The following is a 12,860-nucleotide window of genomic DNA, read 5'->3' as shown; positions in this document are numbered from 1 at the left end:
GTAAATTTCATCTGACTTAAAATTCTTTCACATTATTTACCAAAACTGGATTTCAGATTATTTATGGGCTGCCAAATTATTTGATAGGGATCCAATATATTTTCATTTCTTTGTGACAGATGAATGCCCTGAGCCATTTACAACCTTTGATATGTATTCAGAGTTGGCATCAGTCAGCTGAGTTTTTGTGCATGAACTGGGTTTCTGAGTATTGATTGTAGTGTCTTTGGTTCTTCCTAATTTTTAACTCTAAGACAAGTTGCAGTAATATTATTATTAAACCTTTTAACCTGTAGAAGCTATGAGAATTGATTAAACCAAAGAAGATTTAAAGTAATTGCCAAAAGCGATTCTGACACATTCAATTTTTATGCCTGAACCATTAGACTGTGTCTTGTGTGTGCACTGCATAAAACCTACAGCACAAGCAAATTTTTTTTAACTTCTATTTTTGTGTCATCCTGATTAAGGAAACTGGAAAGTAACTCTACCTGACACCTACCTTGCTCTCTTTTTCTTGAGTGTGTTAATGATTCTGGAAGTGCACAAAATATCCATGGGTTCCCTTCAGTAAATGTTCAATATCAGCACACAAATGTATGCCCTAGCATGCAGTGAATATGCCTCTAGATTCAGAGCACCATACTTGGTTGGTTGACTAAATTCTTCATGTTATATTAATTTGGTGAGTTTTGTTAATGTTTTCCTTTTTAATGCATTTTATATTACTTTTATTATTATTTCTGCATTTTTTTTCTCTCCCCTTCTTTTTGCTTTACGTATTGCTTTCATTTGTTTTAGAAGAAAAGAAAACAGATCCAGAGAATGGGGATACAGGTAGGGTGACTTATTAAAAATATTTTTGTGTTTTTCTCTTAAGTTCTTTGATCTGTTATGTTGAGCAAATATGCAGCAAAGAGTTCGAGTGCAATTTTTATGTATTTTACAGATTTCAAAATAGACACTAGGAAATGGAACCTAAGAAAGGACTTTCCCAAATGTATTTCCTTTGCTATTTTAAGGGTGTCAATTAAGGGTGAGAAATGGTAAGAAAGAGACCAGAATCAGCTAAATGCAGATATCATACACTTTAAGACGTCTTTCTGTCCTCCCCTCTCCAGACACAGAGCATGCTCATCTGCACATGTGTTTCTGCTCTATTAGAGGTTTCTGATTTCCAAAATATCAGTCTTTATCAGACTTTAGTCCCCTCATTATGCGTTTTTTCCCCATGCCTTAGTGGCTGTGCCTCCCAAATTTTCTATCCCTTTTGTCCATATATATTCAAAACTAAATCTGTTCTAATATTATAAGGCAAACTTCACTCTTCTTCCATACCAGATTCCCTTTAATTCTTTGTGCCACAGATGCCTCACTGTACAGCAAACTCCTCTTCCAAACTCAGATCCTTCAACAGGATCTCCATCACCAGCATCTCTAGGAACTAGAATGGTTTATTACGTCCTACTGGAGAAGACAATGAGAGGAAGAATGAAAGAGCAGAGGTCCCAGCTGGTTATGATTTTTAACCAGATAGGTTTGCCTTAGCTGGATGATAAGGCCAGTTTGTTGTCCCTTTTGTCTCTGGTGTGGCTCACAGGCTATCAGCTGAAGAATCTTACCCTAGAGAGTAGCCAGTATTTGACCTGAAGAGCAAATACCAGTCTTTAGCTCTAGGCTGAATTCAATGATTGCTTATCTCCTTGTAAAACTATGACTCACTGAGCAGCTCAGGGGTTAGGAAAAGTTAGGTATTAACCAAATCACTGATTGCAGCCTTTCACTTTAGTGGTGAAGTAGCTGAATCTTATCTTGTTTCGTCTTAGCTTATTTCAAGTTAAAACATGAAAATAATGTTTTCTATTTGAAGCTGAAGCAGTGATTTTAGTGCCTGTCCTGCGTCCTGTTGCAGGAGTGGAATTATACAGCCACTACCTAGACCATGGTAGGAATTATGTGGATCTTACCTCAATAGGACTTCTCCCTAGCTTCCAGTTCAATAAAAGAATCAAGCAGAGTTCCTTTTTCTACTATGTTTAATTGGCAATAGTATTTAGAGTTCAAGCTGGGTGCCTCTTATTTGGGGCCCTGCCTGTTGCTTGTTACTGGATTTTATAGTCTCTATAGGTGGCTTCATTTTCTGACTGCATTCCTGCTCATACAATCCTGTTTGCAGCATCTGGGGTCTTCTCTTCTGATTTACTCCCACAGCCTCCAGGCACCTTTTTGTCTGTGTCTTGAGAAATATCCCTACTTTTGTTGCAAAATATCCTATAGCTAAAGTTGAAATTATAGTTCATTGTCTATTAGGTACATTTCCATAGATAAAAGCAAGCATTAAATTCATGTGGCTCAAGGTTTAATTTACTGTAGTCACTAGAGCTAAGCTCTGGCACAGCAGCCTCTCACTGCAGACCTTTTGGATCTGAGATTACAGGGCTGCACTGCTCAGTACTTCTGTGCTTACTCTAGCATTTCAGGAGTCCTTGTTCTGTAGTTATATTACTTTCCCTTAGCAAATTCTCTTCTGAAAATATGGGGAATAGCTGGTAATGAATCAGCAGTTGTCTCTCTGTCAGCCAGGAATTGCCTTGTGCCCATGAAAACTCCACTGAACTAACCTTCAGGCCATGGGTATTTAATGCTAGAGAGTTCAAAATAACCAAAACTCCAGAATGTTGCCTACAGTGCAATGCCCCCAGTTATGTCTGATGAGCAGCACCAGGCTTTGTTCTTCCCTTCAGTCTTAATTTTTTGCATTCATATGGCTGGAATTTTAGTGTCTCATTGGATAGTTCTATTGGAGGCACAACTACTGTTTATAAGCAAAATTCTGAAAGGATGTTCATGAAGAATTGAATTCATTTTAGCTGGCCAAAGTTTGGTTGCATACACTTTGATATATTGTGGCAGTACTTCAGTATATCAGAAGCAGCTTTAACTTTTCTAGTGCCAGTCTTTATAGCCCTGAAAATGTGTTGTACTCGGCTCCAGCTCAGGATCTAATAACACAAGGGCTCAGTCAGCCCTTGTAATTCAGGTGTGTGAAAGCTTATGCTCCTACATTTTAAGCACTGTTGATAACTAATGGTTAGATTCAGGTTAGTTCTTGTTTGTTGACACATGCTCCATGAACAGCTCCTGACTGCACTGGAGTCCTTGGGTAGGACCAATGTTCTGCCTTGGTTACCAAGCTCATGTTAAAAGCTGAAGCTTTAATGCACCCAGACTGTTACTGAGCTCTCCACAAGTATTTTTTCTCCTGCTAAGCCCTCCCACACAGGTGTGAGCTAAGCAGAGGTTTGCCAGCAGAAGTGGAGGTGATGATGGCCCTGCATTCCCAGCACTCAGTGTGACGTGCTTTCATGCTGGCCCAGGGCAATGGGAAGATGCTCTCCAGCCTTTCCTGCTGCCATGCAGGTCCCAGCTGCTTCTGGCTGCAGTTCCAGTGAGCTCAGCCCAGGGCACAGAGTGACCCTGCACTCTCTGCTTGTCAGCTCCATGCACAGCAGAGCCAGAGCTTTCTGCTGCTTTATGAACTGTCCACTGCCCTCGGCTTTTCCTCTTTTTGCTCGTAACTGAATTCGCCCACTTGTTAAAGACAGTTTCAAAAATACAAAGGAAGTTAGATTTTCCTTTAATAAGATTTTATGGGAATTGAATAATTTTTCTTCAACATTTTTCTGTCTTGTTTTTCTCTTGAGAAAAAATAAGCTACAAATTTTGTTTGTTTTGTTGCAGAGGACTCACACCAAGGCCTTATATCTTATGTTTCCCTTTTGAATGGCATATATTGTACATATCATAGGCAATTGGATGTATGGAAATCTAACTTTCACTTTGCTGACTGATCATAGATAAGAATGAATATTTTCTCAAGCAATTGTGAAGTTTCTAGTTTATGCTCAGGAACTGTTATTTCTTCACTTGCACTTTCCTGAAATTTGGCAGAATGTCTGGAGACAGAGAAAACATGCCATGGTTTTATGATAAAACATAAGAAAAATTGAAAAAATGTCCCTTTTTGTGAAAAATGTCTCCTTTCTTACATTACTGAAAAATGACAAGAAGATTTTGATTTCAGCAAAAGATGATTTCTTTCTTTGAGAGGAGGCTGGAGTATTTTACTTCAAAAAAAGCATGTGTTACTTCTGTCATTGAAAAAAGAAAATATTTTCCAGTGTAACTTTTTGTTTTCAAGAGAAAAAAAATAGAGCTTTTAAAACTAGATCCTAAAAAATTCACTTAATCTTAATGATAAATTGACAAACACTGCTATGGGTTCTATAATGGTTGAGGAAAATTATGATAGGAAAAATGAACTGTATTTTATTTTAGAAATTTTCATCTGCTGCGTTCTTTTTCATTTTATTTCTTCCTATAAAGCACCATTTATTCTTTCTCATTAATTTTTCTTCATTTTAATTTCTCTTAAAATTTTTTATGCAGTCTTTTCTTTCATGTTGTTGTAGAGTGTAAAGTTAGAGAGTCAGAATACAAAAACTAGAAGCCAGAGAGTTTATAGAGAACAGAACAGCTTAGTGTTTTTGCATTCCCACTTCCTTTTACCTCTTCTTCTTCCAGATTTCCTATGAAGTGCCACAACCTCTCATAGTATATGCTCCCACACCTATTGCTCTCAAAAAAAGAAACCAGAAAGCTGAGAGGCCCAGGTTGTGTGCCAAGCTCCACTTTGCTGTTAAATAATGGCTTTCAACTGAGATTTAGAATTTAAACCAGGTTTCTGTAGTACACTAAATTCCCTGAAATTCCCATCTCAGTTCCATAAATGCAATCCATATTGCTCAATACTTACAATATACAGAAGCTTCTGTTTATGATTAACAGGATCCTGAAATTTTTATCCTAGACAACTTTTGCATTAAAATTATGGATATTTTAAGACAAATGTCATTCAAAATTAATGGTTTTCAGCATTTGATGGGTAATGATTTATTCTTGACTTACACCAGGTTAAAGTGGAAAAGAATCATACTTATGTGTGAATGATAGCTAATTATATTATGTTTGAAAATCTTTTCTGAGCTGTTGTCTTCCTCTCATTTTTTCTATTTCTCAGTCTTCCACCTCAGCTTTGGCACTTCCTTATTATTTTACATTGTAAATTGTGGTACAGTACCAGTTTGTTGAAAGCAGATAACTGGCTGAGTCATGTAGTGAGACCCCATCCCTGGCTAAAGCCAATCACATATGTTATCCAAGATGAGTGAATCCTGGAATTGTTCTTGAAGCTGTGTTTCATTAGAATGTAATACAGTGACGCCACTGGGTGGCTCTTTAAGATTCCTTTAGTCATTCTTTGAATTTTTGGAGCATACTAAGAATATACTCAAATAGTAAATGGAAGGTCTGCTAGTCCATGGCTGTTACACTTATTAAGATTCTGCTGAAATACTTATCTGCTATTTTCCTCCTGTTACAACTTTTTGGTTTTCTGCAAAATCATAATTCAGGAACTAAAATTACATGCACGGAACTTAAGTAAATTTCATCTCTTTCTGTTAAAACTTCCATGAGCATAATTTTAACCTTGAAAGTGATGACTGCTTGTGTATTTATTTTCTTTTTTTCCTTCTGTTTTTAACTTAACAGGTGCACTGGATGTAGAAGAAAGGAATCGCCAAATGAAAATGAGCAAGTACAAACAGGTAGCAGGATCAGATTCCAGGCTGGAACAAGATTATCATTCTAAGGCAAGGGAGTTTTGTTTTGAAAAGCAACAAAATATGCTAAACTGAAATATCCAACATCCTATTAGAAAGTAATAGATGAGTGCCAGGTTGTTTCTTCAGTAAAAGTTTCTAATGTGTCTATAATAAAATTTTGGAAATGTGCAGCAAAACTCTTAACACACAGTGTTCTTGATTATTAAAATATAAGAAATATAAGTTAAAGCAAATGAAAGAAGCAGTGTAATTGTCTATCAGAATGAACAATAGTGCCATGATTTAAAAACTCAAAGAGGGAAAAAAAGATGTTTATTGAGTGACAGATGGCATGAGAGCTATTGAAACTTGTTCATGGCTTTCATATAGTTGAGCAGAGAGTTATCTTGATCCATTGAAAACTGGAAGATGCAGAGTTACTTAGCTTAATAGTGGCTTTTTAGCACTTGGAAAAGTATTTTGTACAGCAACAAAAGCTTTTACCCCAGCTGTGGCAGATTGCCAAGAATCTGAATATCTACGTAGTAATATAACCTTAAATATACTATCCAAAATTTCCTGGTATCTGGAACAGGGTCATGTCATATAGAGTATGTTAATTAAAATAATCAAGATATTTTCAATTTAAATTTCTATTATGCAAAAATAATTTAGTGTCCTCTAAAGGACTTCATTAATTGAGGTCGCATTTTAAGTGGAAAACACGAGACTTCTGACCTATAAAATTTGGCTGAGGAAAAGATATCTGGTTTAGACTTTTATTTCCAGGTTGTTTTTCCTTGCTCTCAGGATTGGCAAAGCTACTGTAAAATGAGACATTTAGTATTTGAATGCAAATAAACCATCAAATTTATTAATTATTAATTATTAACTATTATTATAATTAATTATTATTTGTTTTGCAAATAATTTAGACTAATACACTTCATATAATTGCTTTCTAGAATATACATTTCAGTGTGGGAAAATAGAAGCACTTTAGCAAAGTCCATTTCTAAATGGAAAGCCCTACTACTGAAAATAGAATTGACAAAAAAACCAAGACCATGAAAATGGCTTAAGATACTTTAAAATTCCGTAGATGTGCTGCATGGTTATTTGGGTATTTTGCAAATGTAGTTTTAACTGCACAAAGCATAGGAATGTTTATTAACATGTAAGAGGGACTTGGGTACTGTCGTGTTTAGCTGTTTTTTCATGTGACACTTATGGAAAGAATTTCTATATTGTCGGCTGTGAAAGGCGTTGCCTTTGAGGGATGAGCGTAACACTGTGAGTGGCCCTTATCTTAAGTGCTGTGATTGTATGTACCACAAAAATATGACTTTATGTATTGTATGTACAACCAGAATTAATCTGCTGATTTTCCTGCTCCCTCAATGCTTAGCTGAAATTTGAGTCAGAAGTAGGACTGGTGCAGATTAAATTGGTTCTCATGTAAAGGAGTGAGATAGAACATGACTACCTAAGGAAGTATTTATTACCCTTGTTTTTCCATTTCACCTACACCATATTATTGGGCATCACTCTACATCTTTTATCTCTTTAATTAAAATTTTGCCTTCAGTATTATTGGAATGTATTAAAGAGGAAAATTATAAATGGAATTATTTGATGAATATGGTGGTTTATTTCTTGCACATATCAAACAATGTCTCCAGAAATAAACAGTTAATTTATTCTTCTGCTTAAGTGTAGTTTCAGTACTTGAAAGTGAGTTATTTATTCTATCAACGAACCTGTGGAACTAGACACTGAATATTCACATATGTGTAGCAATTCAGCATGCATTCTTAACATTGTGTAGTTTCAAAGCCATGTGAGAACCATAAATCTCATAAGCCATATGAGAGTTTCGTCTTCACTTTTTTACTACCACTGCTTCAATTCCCCTTAATTAAATTCCTATATTATCTAGAGACAGAAAACAAGTAAGTAAAATTTATCTACCGGGTTTCTACAAAAATTCTTTAGAAATCATGAACTGAAACATGTATGTCGAATGCTGACTGTAATGTCCTGTACAGTGTACAGTGGCTTTGATTTTTTTAGACTTCTCAACTGGCACAAGCAGGCACTCATGATGGCCATGCTTGAGAAAAATATCGTTAAGTAGGCATTAAGGCACATTCAGAAAAGCCAGCACATAGAATTTTCTTTTACCTTTTCTATTTCCTTCTTTAAATAGAAGTCAACAGGTCAACAGCATCTTTATGTCCCTCTTGATTACTTTAACTTAAGAAAAAATATTGAGTATCATTCCTTGCTGAGAAGGCAAAAGGTATAAGAATAGGAGTTCTATTAAATATTGAAATATTAAAATAGTCACCCTGTGTTGTATCTCTCTAGCTTTGTTCTACCTCTGGAAGTCAGTACTAGAGGCTTTAGAGGAAGGTACATACCCTTCTGTGGTGCATAGTCATACATTAAGAAGTTTGTGGGAAAAGTTTAATTCCAGATCTCAGTGTTCTTAGAAGCTGCTGAAATATGAAATTGATTCTCCTTATATTTTTAACTCAGGGTTGATAAAGATTGTATCTCTATTATTCTTATACATTCCTCATTATTTTTGGAACAATAATTTTTCTGCTTCCATAATATTTTGTATACATTAGTTTAGTAGGGTGCAAAAGACATTTCCTTAAATAACTTCCTTCAGAAGCTGCTGAAGTGTGGTTTCAGGACAGACATATGAAAAGCAAGTAATATATTAACTTTCATATGAATATTTACAGCTAAGCAGATGAGAGAAAAACATTGTAGGCACTAAGGATGAGGTAAATTAATTTCTGGTATTGGAACAACTATTTATTTCTGCTTATTGGGTACTAGTAAACTTGTACTAAATAGGATATATATAGTAAAGTCTGAATTTCAGTGCTGGTAGATGCTGACATAATGGAAAACCTGAACTATAGAAATAAAGAAAAAATGCTCAGTAGCACAAGAGTGTTCCACCAGAAGCAAAATTAGCCATTTACCATACTGTGCCTCTGCAACCCCAGCCTGATTTGTGTAATTTCCCTCAAGAATCTTTCTGTGACTAGCTTATTGTTTTGCATAAGAGCTAAGCTTCCCAGTTCTAAATTTTTAAGCAAGATGTACTCTGAAGAGGGAAGGAGAAGATGGGAGCTGAGCGAGCCACATGCTGGACTCACACAGTTCACATTTTGTGGAGGTGGCTTTTGGAGTCACTTCCCAAACTCCCTCATCAAACCTCTCTGAACCTCTCTGCCTTGCTTCCTGCTCTTTACTCCCATCATTCTGGCAAACAAATTGGTAGTGCTGTGTTTGGTGAGCAGGATCTTCCTCTGGCCATTCCCACCAGTGCTCAGATACAGGAATTCCTGCTGACAAATTGAGGATGGAGGATGAGAGAAATCCTGTCATTCCTCTCTCCTTGCCCCAAGGACTAGAACGTGCACAGTGGATCGGCTGAGGAGAGTTAAAAAGCTTTGCTGCTGCTAAGAAAAAAAGAGAGAAGATACTTCTGGTATAAAGAACCCTAGAAGTGTTTGCAACCAGAGTGAAATCAAGAGAGAATTCCAATAACTCGGGCTAATGTTAGCCCCTACAGAAAGTCTGGTCACTGATGTCAATCTAAAGGGAGCTGGAATTATGTAGGAGCAGCAGCAGTGACAAATTATGGCTTTCTTTAGGAACAAAGGTAAAACAGAGACTGACAACTAGCTGACACACATTTAAACCTCTAAGTATCTTGAGACTCGTTTTATTTGTTTTATTAGGAAAAAAAATGACCTACAAAAAGGCAGAGAAATCCAGTTACATAATATAGCAATTAGTAACAGTCAGTAACGTATTAATTAGCAATAGAGTATGTTAGAGCAACAAGGAATAAAGTTGGGATAAAAGAAGTAAAAGAGCAGATAAAAACTTGACTTTTTTGCTGAACAAGCTTATTTAGCCAAATGTAGAAAAGACTACATCAAATACAGAATAATACAGAACATCAAAGAGGATTTCCTAACTCCACCTTTAATGATTCATATTGATTATAATACTGGAACTTTCTGCATCATCAGATATATGTAAAGCTGCATTTCCTGATAATCAACAAGCACAATTCAAGTTTTAGATACAAGCATAATTCTCTGTGTTTGGTGTGCTATAAGGCATACTAGCATGCTAGTTTGTGATCTTCTAGCCTGATAACAAGATCAAGACAAATTAAACTGTGGAAAAGAAGAGTCAAGCATGTGTTTAGCTTTTTGAGTAGTGTAGATGCAGCTGCAGCTCTGCAGAATGAGACACTTTGATTCAGCAGTGAATCAAGTAAAACCTTAAGGGATTCCTGTGTGAGAGAATGTGGAAAAGGTAAGATCTGAAGGTGGAGGAGGCCGAATTTGAATGCCTCAGAAGCAGATCTTAATTGTAAGGTCATGTAAAGTGCAAAAGCATTGCCAAGAGCTGCCTTTTCCCTCTGAAACCTGTAGGAAGTAGTTTTGCCATGGGTACACTACATGTGGAATCCTTTGACCTTTGCTGTCAACTGAAAGATTTCATATAATGGTGTTTTGGGAATCCCTTTGTCTCCTCTAAAATCAAAGCAGAGCCTTATGCAGAGCAGCAAAGTGTGCTAGCAGAAGCACTTTCCACCTTTCTTCTTGAAACTCTTGTGGAAAAGGGAGTTAAACAAACATTCAACTAAAGGGATGTTGAGAACTTTGATATTTCGCTGCATATAAGCTGTATTTGATTTATATTGGTTTTATATTGACAACTGTTTTAGAGTTATTGGAGGATCATGAGATACCCAGTGATAATTTGACAATTTATGATAATTATGCATATACCTCTTTGATCTATAATTGTTTCTTACAGCTGATGCTGTTAAGGATGTAATTAGAAATATTCAAAATACTAATTACAAAATGGAGGCTATTTAGATATCCAAATGCCCTCAAAACAGCTCATAAATTGTTTTGTAGATACTTCTTTTTAATATACCAGTTTAAATTTTAAAATTTTAAGTATCTGAATAAAACTTGGAGAAACAAAATAATTCTAAAGGAGCTGAGCTGGAGAATAGTTAAGAAAGCAAAGACTACCCACAAATATTGAGTGCAATAAATTTCTGTAGAATGCCTATACAGCTAAGGGCCTTGCCAGTAGAATTTGGTAGGCTTCCAAAGGGAATAGCACTGTGTAGTTCCCTGCTCCTTCCCATTGCCCTCCTCTGCACCAATAAGCTCTTGTCTTCAGAAAATAAACCAAACACCAATTAGACCAACTGAGAATTTCCCAGGGAAGGAAACATTTTACTTATTGCCTGTTCCATGGCTTTTGTGCTTTCCTGAGGACTAATGAATATTGTTCTTTGGGCCAGAAACTTGGTAGCTCCACCAGCTGGTCTGGAAGGAGAGGTTCTGTCACTGCCAACATCCTGTGGGTGCTCAGGTCATCTAATCCATCACTCATGTGTGCAGGATCTGTAATGAATTTTGCTGGTCAGTGGCAGAGCATCTCTCTGGCCCATAGTGCTGGTAGCATCTATATTTTCAATCAAGTATTTCATTGTATTTTTAATAGAAAAAATGTTGGGAATAAATTGCTGAAATGGAAGTTCTGGTTCCTATAAGTACAGGATTTAAAGCTCAGTTATAAGCCTTAAAAATATATCTAGATGAAATAAATTCAGAACTGAACTCTATATACATGGTAATGTAGAAAATACCTCTTCTTTAATTTCTATTTTTATCAAACTGTATTTTGCTGATGTGTTAGAATTAAGTTAGTGACTTTGAATATAGATAGGGGTTGCTGTGATTTCTAGTATTTTCTTCTTCAGTAAAAGGTGTGGCAAGCTCCTAGAAAATATATCTGTTGCTGTCATTTTCCTTTTCCTTAAATTTAAGCACTCTTTTTATTTATTTTGGCTTTGATAATTTTTCAATTAATTTTTTTTAATCTTGAGTGTCCATGTCTCTATCTGAAATTTAGGGTATTTTAAAATTTAATACTGTGATTACCAAAAATACTGCATTCACATATGATGCTTGTGTCTGAAATTTAAACATCTGAAAGGAGGCTGATGCTGGCTGTCTTTAGCTGTCAACAGGTACTTTCTGTTGTCACATTTTCTTCGATTTTGTGTAAGCTTCTATTGGTAATCATGTTTAGAAAGAAGAGGTTAAATACATGATAAAATGTTATTGAAGAAGTACCTTATAATTTTACAATGAATCTCAAAGAGAAAAAATGACCCCAAAGTTAAAAAAGTAAAACCATCATTCTATTTTGGCTCTGAATTTTCATTAGTTATAGGTGTCTACTAGGGAAAAAAAAGGGCTTTTCAATAACAGCAAATTGGGTTTCCATTAAAAAGCACAAATGCTAACTGTAAGACAGTCCTGTGTTCTATAGTGATGAGTTAAATATTCTTTTGCAAAGAGCAAGTATTTTCAAGAAAAAAATATTTTAATAAGCACATATATACCTCATATACAGCAAAATTTATATCAAAAGCTTTCTGTAAAAGCCAAATTCAATTGAGCATTGTAACCATTCCTTTAATAATCACATTTTAAACTCACCTGGGAGATGTTTTGATCAACTTCCAGTCGGAGCAATCACTGCAATCTATCTTAAATCCTTTTATCCTTTTTATAATAGAATGTATTTTCCTTTCTGAATGGCTTTGTATAGACAAGTGAATTGCTAAACTGTTAGTCTATTGGTTCAGAGCTACTGTCTTTTCATCGTAAATTCAATTATTTCTGTGTACAGTTTTTATCTGAATTTAAGCTGTAAAGTTCCAAGATGCTATTGAACTAAGTAGCAATTAGTGTGCAAAATACTTTGACTATGCTTGAATTAATTATTTAAGTTGTTCTGAAACTGTTGTTAGGCTGATAATACATGAGAAAATCTACAGAAAAAAAAAATTAACTGGGAAATATGTACTAAATATCTGGGTGCCAAGGTGTGGGATTCAAAAATAGACAACATATGAAGTTAATTGAATTGCTACAACAATCAGGGAACTCTAAGAAGTTGGAAAAATAATCTGTGATAACATGAATCACACCATATTGTGCTACTTAATTCTGTGCCATGCCAAATGTGTACAAAAAAGTCATTATTCACATTTGAAGTACAAAAGAGCAGTGGCTCCATGATGGAAACAGGTTTGCCAGATCAATCTGCTAGACT

At 35.6% G+C, this 12,860-nt stretch overlaps 1 protein-coding gene across 50 annotated transcripts in view; it reads left to right on the top strand.

Moving 5' to 3' along the window:
• RIMS2 (regulating synaptic membrane exocytosis 2) overlaps window positions 1-12,860 on the top strand; it is a 445,153-nt gene that overhangs the window by 350,748 nt on the left and 81,545 nt on the right. For 26 of the 50 annotated variants that reach the window (XM_071421423.1, XM_071421418.1, XM_071421443.1 and 23 more), the window contains 2 exons: window positions 802-837; window positions 5,614-5,714. The exons of 4 other annotated variants lie outside the window; for them this stretch is intronic. In XM_071421423.1, coding sequence (XP_071277524.1) covers window positions 802-837; window positions 5,614-5,714 — 137 coding nt within the window. The remainder of the gene's footprint in view (window positions 1-801; window positions 838-5,613; window positions 5,715-12,860) is intronic. 20 more of the 50 variants (XM_071421429.1, XM_071421444.1, XM_071421446.1 and 17 more) reach the window with 3 other exon arrangements.

This window comes from Agelaius tricolor, unplaced genomic scaffold (assembly GCF_023055355.1).
Source record: "Agelaius tricolor isolate 1412-34295 unplaced genomic scaffold, bAgeTri1.0.p SCAF_2, whole genome shotgun sequence".
Lineage (NCBI taxonomy): Eukaryota > Metazoa > Chordata > Aves > Passeriformes > Icteridae > Agelaius > Agelaius tricolor.
Note: the sequence above shows the minus strand (reverse complement) of the source record. Positions and strands in the feature narration are given on the sequence as shown.